The sequence below is a fragment of the Natator depressus genome, chromosome 13 (genome assembly GCF_965152275.1).
Source record: "Natator depressus isolate rNatDep1 chromosome 13, rNatDep2.hap1, whole genome shotgun sequence".
Classification (NCBI taxonomy): Eukaryota; Metazoa; Chordata; order Testudines; family Cheloniidae; genus Natator; species Natator depressus.
Genome location: NC_134246.1, coordinates 7,283,197 through 7,301,150, shown reverse-complemented (window position 1 = coordinate 7,301,150; position 17,954 = coordinate 7,283,197). Strand labels below are relative to the sequence as shown.

Here is a 17,954-nt window from a genome sequence, read left to right as displayed (position 1 = left end):
CAGTCTTCTTCACACCACCTCTTCTGTTTCTGTATGCTATCTGTCACCCTCTCTGGAACTCTCCCTGGATTGGTCCTTATACCAACCCTGACTTTGCTGAAATCCCTTATCCATGTGTTAATCACTTTCCTCCCTGTCCATTACGGTTCTCTTTTATGATCTTAAATTCCCATTCTTGATACTTCAGAGAGGTCAATGCTACAGCCAGGTCACTCATGGCCTAGGAATTGTGACCAGTAGCAGCCCATCCTCCACCACTTAATCCTGGGTCTGTCTCCAAAACCCAATTCATGTTTGCCTTTCGGGTTTCCTGACATCTCTGTGGACTCACTCCACTCCATCTAACTTTGTCCCAAGCTTAGTCACTCATGCTCTCCCTTCCGGCTCAGTCACTCCATGCTCTCCCTTCCCACTCCGGCCATGCTCTCCCTTCCATTCCCCATGGTGGACCCAATCTGTGACCCGATGTTACATTTCTACTGCCTCATCTGTCTGGCAGTGACTTCCTAAGATGTTGAACCCCTGCCTATATTTGACTCTGACCTTAAAACTTTCCTTTTCTTTAGTAGCTTTTACAGGGACACCGTAAGCATTTTGAGTCCTACTGAATCACATCTGCCCATTAAGAGCAATTTACTCCAAGAAATAGGTCACTCAAAGCGTAGGGTACTCTTAGAGTAGAGGTGGGCAAACTACGGCCCGCGGGCCACATCCAGCCCTTAGGACCATCCTGCCCAGTCCCTGAGCTCCCAGCCGGGGAGGCTCGCCCCCGGACCCTCCCCTGCAGTGGCGGCGGCGCCACCGCGTGGGCCGTGCTCTGGCCCGCCGCTCCTACTGGGCAGTGCAGGGAGCACAGCTGGCTCCAGCCGGGTGGGGCGCTCCTGCTGCTCTGAGCAGCATGGTAAGGGGGCGGAGGGTCCTGGGGGGCAGTCAGGGAGCAGAGGGCGGTTGGATGGGGCGGAGGATCTGGGGGGCAGTCAGGGGACTGGAAACAGGGAGTGTTGGGAGTGGGAGTCCCAAGTCCCGGGGGGGCCTGTCAGGAGGCGGGGGTGTGGATAGGGGACAGGGAGCAGAGGGCAGTTGGATAGGGAGTGGGAGTCCCGGGGGGCAGTTGGGGTGGGGGGTCCCGGGAGAGGGCGGTCAAGGGACGAAGAGCAGAGGGCGGTTGGATAGGGGGTGGGAGTCCCAGTGGGGGCTGTCAGGGAGCGGGGCGGTCAGGGGACAGGGAGAAGGGGGGGTTGGATGGGGGTGGGTCCCAGGGGGCGGTTAGGGGCAGGGGTCCCGGGAGGGGGTGGTGAGGAGACAAGGAGCAGGGGGAGTTGGATGGTTTGGGGGTTCTGAGGGGGGCAGTCAAGGGGCAGGAAGTGGGAGGGGGCGGATAGGGGGTGCTGGCCAGGCTGTTTGGGGAGTTTTGCAACCCTAATGCGGCCCTCAGGCCAAAACGTTTGCCTACCCCTGACTTAGAGTGAGTATGGGAATCCCTTCATGGTACTGCAGCACATGGAAGACGTTTGTGTATAAAGGTATGGTGGTATTGCGCTGTCTCATTTATTGTGATCCTAGAAAAGGGATTTTAATTGCTTGCTGGCCCGATCCTGCCAGGACTTACACACGTGAATAACTTCGTTCATGTGAGCAGTTCCACTGGAGTCTTTGCAGGATCAGGCCTTATAACACTGTTCCTAAACCAAGCTAAGCATTGAAACGGAGTCCCAGAATGTGGAACCTCACAGGTTTCAAGACACAGAAACATACGGCTATCGATTCTTTTTTCTTAACATTCATGACATGTTTTTAAACAGTACGCCCCAAATCACAGTTAAAATGATCAGTACTGTAACCATTTTAAAATGAATAACTGATGGAATAACACTTTCTTTTAACAGCCATATGTGTTTTGAACATTTACTTTAGAGGCAAATTAAATGAAGACGTTTATTTTTAATATCCGATTAGGGATCTAACCATGAAAGTAGGACAAAACCTTCAAGGGCCAAAAATGTTCAAAAGTAGGTGCAGCATACACCCACTGTATGCAAAAACTGGCATTTGCATGGGCACATCAGAAAATTGCATGCACAACTCTAGGGTTCTGTGGCCACTGTAGGAGCACACCCTGGGCTGCATGAGCACCCGTTGGCCCTAGCTTTGGAAATTTGGCCCAAATTTTAGTTGTGGTTAAACAGTAACTGACTTGGATGTTTCACCAGACTTGCTGAACGAGCAGAAGAGACCCATGTACTTTCAGTTCCGTCCCTGGTTTCTCATGAAGAGGATGGTGGTCAGGATTTCATGGGATTTGGGCACCCAACTCCCTTAGCTCTTCTGTAATAGGGATATTGGTTGGAGTTTCCAACAGGCTCTAGATCTGTCTTCTTCTCTGCTCTTATCCCTGCCTTTCTTTCCCTCCCAGGGTTTAACAGGACCTGATGGCCCGCCCGGCCCAAATGGGCCACCAGGAGAAAGAGTAAGTAATAAACTTAAATCCTTAGTCTGCTCACATTTATATTCTCATGGTACTGCTCAATGGTGATTTCAAATCTCTTTGTAACTTGGTGACATTTAGGATATTTATTATTTGTATAGTCCAAGTACCTAGGAGCCCTAGTCATGGATCATTTCTCCATTGTGCTAGGCCCAGTACACCCCTTGCATGCTTGAAACCAACCCACTGTTCTCATCTCCCAGAATTGTTTTTTTTTCCCCATGTAATTATGATCTAGGGTGTGCACTGGGTCTAATGTTTGTATTTCAGGTGTTTGCGTGTTGACAAATTTCACTGGTTTGTTTCTAATTGCCTCAGAGAGCCATGTACGCACCTGGTCTTGGATGTCCTGGATAAGGAAATACCATTAGCAGACCAGATCATGTGACGCTTTTGGGGCATAACTAGCTCCTTGACGCATTCAGAGAGCCTGTGTAAAACATAAATTTAATTAACAGGCTTTCCAGGTTTATCCAAATACCGTTATTAGGGCTTTATTTGTGGTTTGAGTACAGGGTCCTGTTTTTTTTTTTCTACTGCTGCTTTTTTTTTTATCAGTTGTGTGGACTGGTGTCTTTCATTCATTCCTGGGTCGTGGTCACACTTGACATGGTGACCTCATTAGTTGCATCAGCATGGGTGTCACAGCCTTCACAGCAAGAAGCAAGATTGATTTTCTTTTTTTCCATTTCATATAATACCTGCTTAAAGGAACGCTGCCAAGGGGCACTATGGGAAAGAGAGATGTCTGCCTTAGGTATTACATTGTGTTAGGTTCTCAAGCATGGTCAGTCATGGAGCAAACCTGTGCTCTTGGCTGCTTCCCATCTGTGTTGGCATTCTCCACTTGAGACGCCATCTCTGTTGCAGTCGTCTTCAGTAAAAACAGAAGGTGTGAAAGGGTGTTGTGCACAAAGAGGAGATAATTAGGGGGAGGTTTTCTGATGCACTCACCTTTGGCTGAACTGGGCTCCCATCGCAGTCAGTGAGTGTTTTTATCTTTGACTTCAGTGGGAGCACAGCTAGGCCAACGCTGAACATTTTTGAAAATCCCCACCCACGGGGCCCAAGGGCCTGATCCTGTGAAGTTATGGGTGCCCTCAACTTCCCTTCAAGGGGAATGTTGGGGATGCTTGGCACCTCCTAGGATCTAGCCCTGATTTTCAATACAAAGAAGGCCTGGGCCACACAAACCGGAGTGAGTTTGTGCCTCATTTGCACGTTCTGTTACCCATATTTGCACGTGCCCATTTGAGTGCACACACCTGATATCCATGTGCAAACAGGGTACCTGAGTATTTGATGTATGCACAAAGTAACTCACACTTTAAGCATTTAGCTGAAGCATGCAAATTCATGATTAGCACACACAACGACCTAACTGTATGCTCAGATGAGACGTGTTCCCAGGTCTTGAAAACCGGTTTGTCAGCAGGGTGCAAATTTTAGATCTGTTGATATTTAAAGCATCTTTTTAAGGTCAGCGATCCATCTAGGAAGTCTTTTTATAGTCAGTGTAATAAAAGCATGGGAAGAAATTGTTGAAGTTGAAAACAGAGCTTTAGCACTGCAGCATTGCTATCCTAACTTCGTTTCCTCTGACCCTTATTCAAGAAAGCACGTAAGAACCATTGCAGTCAAGGCAATACAAGCATGTGCGTACTGTCTTCAATGGGTGTAAGCATGTGCTTAAAGTTAAGCACATACTTAAGTACTTTTCTGAATAAGGATGTTTTCCTAAACTTGGGCCTCTATGTGTAAAAAGGCTCTTCTGGCTGTCATTATGAACAGGTGTGCTTGGCATATGGCAGTGTATTCACAAGAGATTTTTAGCTTCTGTTACCATATTATTGATAAATGTTTCTGTTCTCCCATAAAGGCTCTGCCTCTCTTGGTTTCGCAAAGAGATTCTAAAGCACCCTAATGAAATAGTTCAGTTACTCTGACACTCTAGGTCTGTTCTCCCACTGTCCACAACTCCCATTGACTTTAGTAGTAGGACTGTTCCTATACCAATGGCATTGTCATCCCTGAGAAGCTTTTAAACAAGAAAACAGTTAATTCTGGCTGTGAGATTATCACCTTATTGCTGATGCCAAAGGATTTTAAAGATTTAAAAGATCAAAAGATTTTAAAAGGTTTAAAAGATTGTCAAGGTTCCTTCCCCACTCTGAACTCTAGGGTACAGATGTGGGGACCTGTATGAAAACCTCCTAAGCTTACTTTTACCAGCTTAGGTTAAAACTTCCCCAAGGTACAAACTATTTTACCTTTTGCCCTTGGACTTTATCGCTGCCACCACCAAACGTCTAACAAGTATATAATTGGGAAAGAGCCCGTTTGGAAACGTCTTTCCCCCCAAAATCCTCCCAACCCTTACACCCCCTTTCCTGGGGAAGGCTTGATAAAAATCCTCACCAATTTGCATAGGTGAACACAGACCCAAACCCTTGGATCTTAAGAACAATGAAAAAGCAATCAGATTCTTAAAAGAAGAATTTTAATAGAAGAAAAAGTAAAAAGAATCACCTCTGTAAAATCAGGATGGTAAATACCTTACAGGGTAATTAGATTCAAAACATAGAGAATCCCTCTAGGCAAAGCCTTAAGTTACAAAAAGACACAAAAACAGGAATCTACATTCCATTCAGCACAGCTTATTTTCTCAGCCATTTAAAAGAATCAGAATCTAACGCATAACTAGCTAGATTACTTACTAAGTTCTAAGACTCCATTCCTGTTCTGTCCACAGCAAAAGCGTCATGCAGAGCGAGAGAGACACTTTGTTTCTCCCTCCCCCCAGCTTTTGAAAGTATCTTGTCTCCTCATTGGTCATTTTGGTCAGGTGCCAGCGAGGTTATCCTAGCTTCTTAACCCTTTACAGGTGAAAGGGTTTTTCCTCTGGCCAGGAGGGATTTTAAACGTGTTTACCCTTCCCTTTATATTTATGACAGGGCTGTTTGAAGTTCAGTTATACTGTACACAATGTAGAATGGTTTCAGAGTAGCAGCCGTGTTAGTCTGTATTCGCAAAAAGAAAAGGAGTACTTGTGGCACCTTAGAGACGAACGAATTTATTTGAGCATAAGCTTTCGTGAGCTACAGCTCACTTCATCGGATGCATTCAGTGGAATGCATCCAATGAAGTGAGCTGTAGCTCACGAAAGCTTATGCTCAAATAAATTCGTTCGTCTCTAAGGTGCCACAAGTACTCTTTTTCTTTTTACAATGTAGAATGCATCAATAAATTAGTGGATCTCTGAGCAAATACCAAGACTCAACTACTTTCTAGAACTCATAATAATTCATATTTATGTCTGAATTTAGAATGCCATATTAGGCATGCATTTTATATACTGTATTCATGTATATTCAGAAATAATATTGCCCCACTATAAAAACTTACTGTAAGATCATTTTTCAATCATAAAAGAAAGCACAGTGTTATCAGGAGAATGAGTTGAGTCAGAAAATGCATTATTAACTGATGCACCTCCACTGAACTTAATTGTGTCATACCATCTGATTCCAGGACTGCATATTGACCTATAATCGTTGAAAAGTAGAAGGAACCTTCATTGCTATGTATTAAGGACCTGAACTTGCCTTGCTGAAGTCAATGGGAGTTATGCAATTGATTTCAGTGGGAGTATAATCCAGGTTTAACTCAGTAGGTGTCAGGAACTTACCTCTCCTGTAAAAAGAAAATGTTATCTAGCCTTGTCCTCCGTGGTTGTAAAGGTTTTAGGGTTAAAGATAAAAGCGATCAGAAGAAAACCTGAGTAATATGCAGTAGGACAATGGTGGAGTTGACATTTGCAACAGAGTTGATTTTTATCGGATTACAGCCGGTTCCTAGCAAGACTCTTCTTAATGAGGCACTTGGTGCCTCAGAAATCTGTTTGCTTAACCATCCTCTTTAAATTTAATAAGGGAAAACATTTCTAATCTGGGTTGGTATGCAGAGATCTTGGGGTGGAATGGCAGTGCTTCCTGGGATCACCAAGTAGACATTCTGACCAGCAGTTACTGAGTTGTTTTCCAGCTCTCTCTATCTGTCCTGTTATCACACTCTGTATTGGATACAATTTCAGACTCTTTTCAAACTCAGAAAATGCCCCCGAAATAGTTCTGAATTAAAATAATGGCTTCCTGGCTGAGCCATTGGGTCCCAAGTTTTAACCATGAGTGAGGGTCCTTTGGCTTCCTTTTAAATCCCTCTGAAAATAAAGGTCCCTTGCATTTCCCAGGCATGTTCTGTGGAACCCAAATACATGGCCATAACATTTAAGTACTTCCACTCCTGACAGCAATCTGGACCAGGACATGGGAAGGCATGAAAGAGAACATGCAGTGAAAGTTATCATAAATCTTCTGAACTCTAAGACTGGCATGTTTAAAGGATCCAGGAGGAGTTATGCACCCTTAAGCCCCTTAAAAAATCCTAGCCCATAGAAAAATAACTTCTGGTTCAGTATGAGTTTTGGGTGGTGGCATGCGAGAGTTTTATCAGAACTGGTTCACCCCAGCCTAATTTGACAGGCTCCGAAAGATGCTATATCTCTTGACGGACTGGTCTCCAAACACACACAAAATTCCTCAGTAGAAGGTAATGGGGCTGTTAGGGTGCATTTGTGCCAGTGTTGTCTCGGAGACACCTGCAATTTATTGTCTATGCTTTTGCTTTCACTTCCCTCCCCCCGACCCATTTCTAAACTGTGCATTTAAAAAAATCCCCCCCCCCCCCCCCCCAAAATCAAAAAAGAATAACAGCCAAGGCAATTAGAGTGCGAAGGCACCCCTGGCAGCCTGACACACTCCCCAAGACAAGGAGGAAATCCCGCGAAGGCTGCTCTTCAAGTGGGAACCTGACCTTCACGCTCTTTCCTTGGGGAGTTGCTGGGAGGACAAGGGAGCTCTATTGACAATTTCACAGGGGTTCTATGCATGCCGCCCGATTCAATATCTGGGCCTACGTATGCAATTATGTGGATGAAATTCTGAAAACCCAGGGGCTAAGTTCACAATGGCACATGCGGTGGTTCTAGTTTGTGCATGCAGTCCCCATGCACAATTACACATACACACTGGCAGAATCGACCGTTTGTGTATGCCCTCATGGGAACTGCACGTGCAAATTGGGCATGGATTTTGGGCAAGCGTTTTGTGAACCTGCGGCAATCGGATCCTGAGGGTCCGCGAATGTAACAGATGAGCACTCCACTCGCATGGGGCTTTCTGTGTAAATGGATGGTGATTTTTACTGGCTGAGCATTAAGTTTAAAACGTCCTATAAATAAATACGTTGCTTGTTGTGTGTCTGAGTCTGTCACCTCCCCATTTACTGTTCTGAGTTCTGCCTTTTCCCTGGAATCGCAGCGACTGAGAACAATAGTAGCGACGCAGGTAAAGAGCTGTGGGTGCTGGAGAACAAAGCCATTCTATCTCGTGTCGTGAGCGTCAACGCAGCATAGAAAAATTCAATGTGAGGCCTGTGTTGGTGCCATTGAACAAAAATGAGCTCACTATAACTCACGTTGAATAAGAGTGGCACATCTCCTCCTCCTCCTCCGCCTCCTCCCTCATGCTTGTTAAAATGAATAATTAAGTCAACGTGCTGTTGTCGGCTGTCTGGCTGTATTTTCCTCACTCCGTCACAGCTAAACCTCCTTCCTTTCTGGTTAAGAATAGGCTAAGAACTTTGAGAACATCAGTCAGCTTAAACTCAAGCAGAAACTCTTCTCAGTAGAAAAGAGGGTCGGGCGTGGCGTCTACTATTTGTGTGTTTACACATTTCACTGACTTTTTCAAGCTTCCTGGAGCCATTGATGGCACTGAAATAACACAAGAGCTGGTCTCCTGATGCTCTTTCATTTCCCAGGTGGTAGCAATATCGTGGGAAGGCCAGATGGTGTGTTACTTGGACCGATAAATTGTTCTCTAAGACTAACAATGGTGGTGAAAACTTTAAAAAGACTCTGCTACTGAGGTTTTGCCCAAATACCCAGAGATTCACATTGAAGCAGGTTTCTGTGGAACTCCCATGCATTTTCCATGCATGGATTTGTATAAACCCTTAGTTCCTGGGTACCTCGCAGCTCCCTAAGTTATGTTCTGTAGACATCGATCATGTGTGCGCCAGTCATTTGAGATAAGAAGTAAACTGTTCCATTTTCCCTGGTAGATACAGGCGCATTTAGGGAGTGGAACTCGCTCCCCCAGGAGGTCTGCCTCAGCTTCTCCCCTTCCCATTTTCCCAAAGGCCCCTGAAAATACTGACCCACATCTTTGACTGAGGCTTTGAGCTCCCTTCTGTGCTGCTCAGATCCTGGTCTGGCTGTGCACAGGGCTGGTCCTTGGGTGTAACTTAGAGTGGCCATCAATGACCCTGCGGGGCTGATACAGCAGCTGGGAATTGCTGAGATGTAGGGAAGCCCCAGCCAAGTTCTGGTTTCCCTGCACGTGCCCCCTACACTGTCTCCAAGGAGGGTCTTGTAGGAGCCATATTGCTGGAGAATGCCGCTGTAGGGCTGCTTTGGGCAGACACAGTGGCACAAAGCAGCCTTAAGGCAAGGGAGAAGCTGCCACTGGGGTGTTTTTCAGGTTTAATGTATATCGGATTGTATATTGGACCCACCCCCTTTTTCATGGTGACACGTTATTTGCCTTTCAATATTATTGTTGGTTTATGATGGTTCTGAAATGGGTTGAGGTCTTCCATTGCTGTGCAGCTTCTTCAGCACCGGTGGCAGGGCTGGCGGATTATACATTCAGTTATTGCTAATACCATTTTTGTTAACTGGTCCTGATCAGCAGTACCCCTTAGGCAGTTCATTTGGGCCTGGTTGCGGGCCCTTTGCTCACATTAATAACCGTGTTGATATCAGTGGGGCTACTTGTCAGGGGGAGGGTGATCTAAAGCACAGAGAGGTTGTATTTAAACCTCATCAGACACAGTAGTAACCAGCACCTGCTGTCAGCCGCAATCAAGCATGTGATTCCCTGATCTGTCCCCACCTTCCATGGTGGAAGATAACCTTTGGTTCCTGTAGTTACCTCCTTCTACAACAGCAACGGCTGCTCCACACTAGGGGCTCACAATCTAGCCCTTTAGAAATTGAATTAGGATTTTAGGACCCGATCTTGCAAGGTTTACATCCGTGCCTAAGCATGAGAGAAGTCCCACTCAGGCAATAGTATGCCATGAAGAAATGTCTCTGAATTCTTCATTTGCTAGGAGCATACCATGCTGTTTCCTTGGGAATTCTTCATTGTTACTGGTGTCGTCAAAAGCATGTCTTGATGAAGGTCATTTTTGATATAAAGAAAAGGAGTACTTGTGACACCTTAGAGACTAACCAATTTATTTGAGCATGAGCTTTCGTGAGCTACAGCTCACTTCATCGGATGCATACTGTGGAAATTGCAGAATACATTATTATATACACAGACACCATGAAACAATACCTCCTCCCACCCCACTCTCCTGCTGGTAATAGCTTATCTAAAGTGATCATCAAGATGGGCCATTTCCAGCACAAATCCAGGTTTTCTCACCCTCCGCCCCCCACAGACAAACTCTCTCTCTATTACCAGCAAGAGAGTGAGTTTGTCTGTGGGGGGGCGGAGGGTGAGAAAACCTGGATTTGTGCTGGAAATGGCCCATCTTGATGATCACTTTAGATAAGCTATTACCAGCAGGAGAGTGGGGTGGGAGGAGGTATTGTTTCATGGTGTCTGTGTATATAATAATGTATTCTGCAATTTCCACAGTATGCATCCGATGAAGTGAGCTGTAGCTCACGAAAGCTCATGCTCAAATAAATTGGTTAGTCTCTAAGGTGCCACCAAGTACTCCTTTTCTTTTTGCGAATACAGACTAACACGGCTGTTACTCTGAAACCTGTCATTTTTGATATAATAGACTGGTAATAGCTAACTAGGGGTGCATTTACTGCATTGTAAGCCCGGGACTATGGGACCAGGCTGGATTCCAAGCCCTCGCTTAAGCCTCCGCACTGCATTGTGAACCTGGGTTTGCAGTTGCTGAACTTGAGTCTCACAGCCATGCTAACATCCACAGTGCACTATGCAGAATGTCTGACTTGGGTCTGTGGCTTGACCTGTGTCCACACTGGAAAATGGCAGGGCTTGGACCTGAGTCACAGTGTGATTTGGGCTCTGACCCACCTTCCCCCGCAACCTGGGTCCTGAATACTTGCGGACTGGAGTCAGATTGGGGGTGTGTGTGTGTGTGTGTGTGGACGGAAGGGGGGCTTGGGCTCAAACCTGACTTGGAGCCTCAGTTTAGTGTGCAGTGCAAATATTCCCTCAAGCTCCAGGATCTGTTACTGCATTAAGGCTTGTTGCTGACTGTTCGGGTACAGTGTAGATTTTAAGGTAGGTTAATTACACTGGCAAATGGCTGATCCTGGGCATATTGGCACACCAAAAAGTTTTGCAAAACCCAGCCTGCAGGAGTGAAGACTCCAGGGTCACTAAAGATGCCATGGAGTCTTCTCAAAGAAATACAAACCTGTTGCCAGTTTTTAGAAGGTGGGGATGACAACCCTGTTTGACATTACAGTCCGCTGGGCGTGGCATTAGTATGAATGATCACCTATGCCGTGAGACTTATCGTATTGCTGGCTAATGTTTTATTTATAGTCAGTACTGCACTGTGCTTATAGATAAGCCCTCTGAGTCTCCAGATATTTGTAGGGAAGACGTCTGGGGAATTGTATGATTCAGCACCCACCACTGAGCACAGTCCCTTACTCAGAGGGGAATGTGTTTGCCCTCAACACCAATGTGAATAAGCCCAAATCTTTCCTGTCATTTCACATGGCAACAAGGGCAGGGATTAAGTTACAGGAGGCCTGCCATTCTGTAACTCATTGTGTTCAGTGGCTGTAAAATCACCATGCAGGGAACAGTGTTTTCTTCATTCATTTTTCCATTTCCATTTAGTCTGCTTTGGAGCATTAACTGATGATTAATTTCATATGCTTTTTCCAGAATTGGCACCCTCAGAACACAACAAAGGGATTAAAAAAGCCCAGCTGTCTGTCTTATCTGTAATGAGGCAGGAACTTAGCAACTTCAGTGATTCGATTTTAGAGTAAAATTTAAGATTGCAAACATGCTCAGAAAACTGTAAATGAAGCTTAAGGTTTGGAATGCAAAAGCAGGAGGGAAATAACACCAGAATAGCTGGCAAAAACAGACAAGTCATGAAATCTAAACATCTTTGCTTGAAGGAGAAATGTATGAATTAATAAAATGCAGTACAGTTGGGTCCCGATCCTGTAAACGATTTCAAATATAGCTCTCGTCCACAGCATGAAGTAAGTATGAAACGGGATGTTTCAAATGAGAGCCAGTGAGATTTGCTATATCTGTAGCAAACTTTAAAGATTCCCAGTGACCAATCTGGGGCCTGTTGTGTGTTGTGGTTCCCCATATTTAGTCTCACTTAGTGGAGTCTCATGTTTTAATCTCGGCTCACAGATTTTCTAAGAGAGTAGGGAAGAGGTTCCTGGGGGCTCTGTCTTGAGCATCAAGAATGTTCTTGAATCATTTAACTAATCAGACATATCAAAGGGTCTTTTACTCAGGTCTGTGAACTGAGTCTCACTTTTCCATGTGTGTGGTGTAAGATGCTATTGAACTTCCCCAGGGGAAGGTGATCCCATGATCTGGTGAGTTCTGGATGGTATGAGCCAGCAGGCTGACATCTGGGTTGGAAACTCCCTTTTTACTTCTGTGAAGAGGCCTGACCCGCTAACTCATATTCTGTTGTCTCTAATTCTACAGGGTGCTTTAGGACCTGCAGGGCCGCCTGGACCAGCTGTAAGTAACTCTGAGAATGTGCAGACTTGTGCAGTGTAATAAAGGTGCAGAATTCCCCATAGTAAAGTACCAGCAAAGCCCATTTTGATGACAGCTATCTCATTGTGAGGGTCGGATCACAGGGGAAGAAAAGATGTGGGTCTTGTCTTGAACCAAACATAAGGGCTCAGAAATGAAAAGGGATCATGTACTAAGTAGAGATGTTCGGGGGAGGGTGCTATATAAAATATATATATTTAAAATACATAAAACCAGTTTTAGCCTTCAAGGGCTTATCCAAAGCCCACTGAAGTCAGTGGGAGACTTTCTATTGCTTCAGTGGGCTTTGGCCCAACATTTATAAATTACCCAGTGTGGTTCCTGTCAACAGTGGACATATGCTAACTCATCGGCATTGCACGGGGCAATATAAGGTCTTTTCCAGCCTGTAAAAAGGAGCTGTCAGAACATTCAGCCTGTTGAACCATCCAGCTGGTTAACATCCTCAGAGACTTTATAATAATTCTGAAATCCACACAGCTCTGTTAGAAGATCTCTTTATTTACCAGGGAGTTGCATTGAACTGTAGCTATTTGAACAAATGGTATGGAAAAATTTAGAGCTAAATCCACATTGATCAGTACTGATGACTTGGTAACAAAGCCCCGCAAAAAGCCTACCAGGAAGTTAAATGATGGACGTGTGTTTAATTCCGGATATAACCTCTCCACTGAAATACTGCATTTAAAAAACCATGGCTCCTTCATGCTGAAAAATCAAATAGCCTTTTCCAAGGTGGTGACTATTATTGTATTAAAAATCCAGCTTCTCAGCCCAGGGAGCTAACAGGCATGACTAATGCAGTGTGCAACATTATTAGCGCATGCTACAGACACCGCTGGTCCTGCTGGTCCTCTCTTCTTATGACCAGGAGGCAGAATATCAAGGTGCACCAAGAGTCAAGCATTTCGGTTGCTTGTCAGTTTCAATAGACTGTCTGCTCCCAAGGTCAGAACAGTCGAGATGGGATAACATACCTCACACACATGTGACATGGCCTATGTTATACTGCAGGTCAGACTAGGTGATCACAGTTGTCCCTTGTGGCTTTGGAATCTATGAGGTCTCGATATCATCTTAAACTCTGTGTTTACGGGCCAGCAGCCGGCCACTTAACTCGGTCACATTACATTAACTCGGTCATAGTCCTTATTTTGTCGGGGATGGTATTTTTTTTTTTTCTTCATGTCCCCAGAGAGGTGGTTTTCTTTTAATGTAGCTTTTACCAGGTGCCAAGAGAAGTGGCTTCTCAACAGCAAAAGATTTGTAGAGAAAACTAGGTTAGAAAAAATGGTGGGGAGGCTATACTTCTCCCCTCATATGTGCACATGACCCGTTGATGGGTCCCTGGCTGAATCTTAGAGCAGAGAATAGCCCATGGGCAACAAAGAGGAAAAGTGAACGGAAAATACAGACGACAACTCTAGGATTCAGTAACTGTCTCTGGCTCCACTTTCTGACTAAATTAGAATAATAGGGGCTAGAGGAGTGTTGGGGTGGGGGAAGTGGTTTTTTGATACAATGATCCACTCTTTGTGTGGTCAGTTTCCAAATGATCTTTCTTTGTTTTAAATTTTGTTTTCAGGGCAAGGGACTGCCAGGCCCTCCGGTAAGTAGCAGCCTCTTTCCCAGGGCTGGGGTACACTAGAACGTTGGGAAAACCTAGCTATATTGCTTAGGGGTGTGAAAAATTCACACTGCAGAGCAACATAGCTAGGTTGACCTAAGTTTTAAGAGTAAACCCCCTTTTTGAGGCCTGGTCTAAATTATTACATTGCTTGTGTTCTACTTTGGTATTTTCACCAAAACCCACCCACAGACCCAGATCCTTGAGTGCTCTGAGCTGTGCTAAGTCCAGTGGGTGTGGAGCCATGGCTAAGGGTGGCCTGCTGCGACCTTTACACTGCTGGAGGCCGGTTTGGCCACTGATGTGAATTAGAGCAGCCACAGGGTGCAGCAGCTTTGTAACTGGTGAGAACATTTCATTGCTTTCCCCTGAAAGGGGATCCTTCTTGGCACAGGTAGCCAGGCAGTGTCTGTGTTTGTATAGGGAGCATCAGGCCAACGGGGTGTAAGATTGGACCAGTCCCTGAGTGGGAGGGGTGAGGAGTGTAAAGCGTTTGCTTTTGTACTGTGAGAGGTCTCCTGGGTAACAGCATGTGTAATGTTCTGGCTCTATTTTACAGGGACCTCCAGGAGCCAGTGGACTCCCGGGTGGAAACGGACTTCAGGGGCCACCTGTGAGTTTCCTTTGCTGTTTAATTCCCGTTGATTGACCATCCTGCAGCCACAGAAGAACGAGGTCTATTTCTGGCCTCTTGCTGCACTTGGGAAGGTTAATGAGAGTGTGATACCACACTTGCTCTGTGAATGGGCCAGCAGGAGATGCCATTCCCTGCACTGGCTAGTGCAGTGGGTATGTGTCAACTGCCATGCCAGAGCTACTCAAGTGTGTTCAGTCATCTTGCCCTCTAGTGGCTGAAGTCTACAGAGTGTGTAAGCTGTAACTGTAAATGAAGGCTTTGTTTCTCATGCCACATGTGTGCAGGTTAGCTGGTGACAATGGTGTCCATTCTTTGTGGCAGGGGATTTCTCACACTTGGAGCTCAAGTGTGTCACTGGCATGAAGCTATTTAATATATTGGGTCAAATCTTCCTTTTGCAGTCACCCACAAAATTTGCATTCACATTTCGAAGTGCAAGTCCTGAGGACTTAGGCCTCTGACTGCAGGAATGCAGGTGCAAATACTCAGATTTGTCCTTGCAATTCCTTTGGCAAGCACAAAAGCATCTGCAGAAAGAGACACCGGGGCTCAGTCCTCTTCTAGACATGTCCCCTTATCCACATTAATAAACGTGATATCACTTTAATTTCTTTTCAGATTTTCATTCAGGTTGTTAATATGGTGAAATTGTCCCAAGAAAACCACCTTATCCTCATTCATCTCATATATCGTATTTGGGGCCTGTCCCACTCCCGTTGGATTGAACGGCAAAACGTCTGTTTTGAGTGGGAACAGGATTGGGTCCTTCAGTGAACTCTCCCCCCCTGAGAGATTCTATAGAGGGTGTATATGGGAATTCTTATTATTTCTCACTCCTTTTAGGGACCATCAGGTCTTCCAGGATTCCCAGGACAGCCTGGACCTCCAGGACCTCCAGTAAGTTGCGATTTTTTCCGTGTAATAAACACGAAGAAAGCTAAACTTGGTGTGGTTTTTGGAATCATCTTCTTGTGCCCATGGAAGCAGCTGACAGGGCAGTTGCATTTTTTTTTTTGCTGTTTTAGGTTCAAACTCCCCCCTTAAGTTGAAGTGTTCCCTACAAGCTAAAAACAATGCATTAGAGCAGCAGTTCTCAAACTTTAGGAATCCAAGGACCCCTATTTTGATTTAAAAAATTTGCAGACCCCCAAACCCGCTGCTCAGCCCCAGGCCCCGCCCCCACTCCACCCCTTCCCCCAAGGCCCCACCCCCGCCCGACCTCTTCCTGTCCCGCTTCTCCCCTGCCCCTCCTCTTCCCCGCCTCTTTTCACCCCCGAGCACGCCCCATCCCTGCTTCTCCCTCTCCCTCCCAGTACCTCCTGCAGGCCGCTGAGTTGAGCGGGGCCAGTGGCCCTGGACATGATTCTGCCTCCCTGCCCCGAGCGCACCTGCTCCTTCCCCTCCCTCCCACACGCCACTGAACAGCTGTTCCCCAGTGTGCAGGAGGCGCTGGGAGGGAGGGGGAGAGGTATGGGAGGGAGGGGGAGGCGTTGATCAGCAGGGCCCGCGGACCCCCCTGGGATACCCTCCCAGACCCTCGTTTGAGAAATGCTGCATTGGAGGGAAAGCAATGACTGTTTATTTCCCGTGTTTGAGTGTTTAATATTCCTGCTGATGCTGGGGGTACAGGGCATGATACAATGCCATGTGGCTTCAGGGCATACACTGATCACTGGGAAGATTTTTCCTCCTGGGTAACCATGGTTCGATTGGCCATATTGTTACGGGATTTTTCTTCACATTCCTCAAAAACACCTGGTCTTGGGGCCTGATCGGGTGAGGTGCTGAACACTCTCAGATGATCCTGTGAAGATGTCTAGCTCCCTGTCTGGAGGGATTGCTTACCCTGACAGTGACAAGAGCCTGTATTAGATGGAGCGGCAGTCTGATGCACTATATCAGACCCTGTGTTCCTGTAATGCCATGCCCTTGTATGGGTTGCTGGCTGTTGGGATTTAACTTGTGCATCTAAAAGCATGAGCCTCTACGGTGTGAGCTAAAACAGCCACCTCTGTTAGCTATGGCTGTACCTGGCTTCCCCACCACTGTGTGCACCACCAGCCACCCCAAGAGCAGGACGGACGCCATGCTGTGTCAGCGTGGGTTACGTTTCTATCAGACATATCCTAAAACTAGCTTTTGTGTATAGTGGAGTAATTGTGCAGGTAGGGTTGTTGGTAATTACATATAACTGAGGAGATGGGTCTCCTTTTAAAGACTTCTGCATTGGACAATGAGTGGAAAGTCCCACCCCTATAAGGGGAAATTCTCATGAAGATACCAATCTTGAGAAAATGGAATTGGGGTTCCCTCTGGAAAATTTACTCCTTGGAAAACGTGGTTCCTCCCCACATCCTGCAGATATAACCACACCTCTATGTCGGTCTGCTTAAGCCACGGCTATTGTGTTGGCAGCTGTATGGTCTAGTGGTTAGAGCATGTGACTAGCTGTCAGGGCTCTTGGATTCTGGAGTTCTGTTGCCAACTCTGCCACCGATTTGAGGTGGGTGACCTTGCTTCATCCTTATCTGGAGGATGTAAGTGGCTCATAGGCCTGGCCCTGGCCATCTTGCCCCTGTGTGACTCAGGCAAGCCATTCAACCTAGTGCTGCTTCCATTTTACCTCTCTGTAAAAGGAGCGTAAATATATTGACCTAGCTAACTCATGAATGCTGTGAAGTGCTTTGAGGGGCAATACAGAAGTGGAAAATATCTGTGTCAATAAAATGTTTTCTGGAGATAACATTTCCTTTGGTGCTTTGTGCTGATATATTTAAAAGTTCAAATGTTCTGGGTTATAGGGTCTTCCAGGGGTTCTTCCTGATGGCGGCGGGGACCTTCAGGTAGGTTTTTCTTTATATCGTAGAAACAATTTTTTAACTTAACCCCGTAAACAATTTTTTATGTATGGGTCTGGGCGAACATAGGTCTGTTTTAACATGCAAGGGCTAGATGGTGCAAACATGCCTGGGAGTAGCCTTATCTATGAGAGTAATCCCATTAAATTAATGGGGCTGTTTGTATGGATAATGTCTTCTAGGTGCATGAGTATTTGCCGTATCAGGGCCTTGGACTCTTTCAAGTATGCAGATATTTTAGTGCTGTTGTAGGATATTCCTTGTCATTTTACTTCAATTTGATCCTTGCTTCCCTAGTGTTGATTCTGCATATGTTTGATCCCGTGCCAGTTTAATAAAAACAAGTTTTAGCACTTCATAAGGGAAGACAATTTTTCATGCAGCTGTTTCAAACAGAAAAGGTCAAATTTGTTTTGCTGTTTATTTCCATGGGCAGCGGCACCTTGTTCCCATGGGC

General features: G+C 45.8%; 1 protein-coding gene across 1 annotated transcript in view; it reads left to right on the top strand.

Moving 5' to 3' along the window:
* Window positions 1-17,954, top strand: part of COL9A3 (collagen type IX alpha 3 chain) — a 72,498-nt gene that overhangs the window by 12,843 nt on the left and 41,701 nt on the right. The window contains exons 5-10 of the mRNA XM_074969596.1: window positions 2,414-2,467; window positions 12,301-12,336; window positions 13,961-13,984; window positions 14,562-14,615; window positions 15,483-15,536; window positions 17,441-17,482. Of these exons, the coding sequence (XP_074825697.1) occupies window positions 2,414-2,467; window positions 12,301-12,336; window positions 13,961-13,984; window positions 14,562-14,615; window positions 15,483-15,536; window positions 17,441-17,482 (264 nt within the window). The remainder of the gene's footprint in view (window positions 1-2,413; window positions 2,468-12,300; window positions 12,337-13,960; window positions 13,985-14,561; window positions 14,616-15,482; window positions 15,537-17,440; window positions 17,483-17,954) is intronic.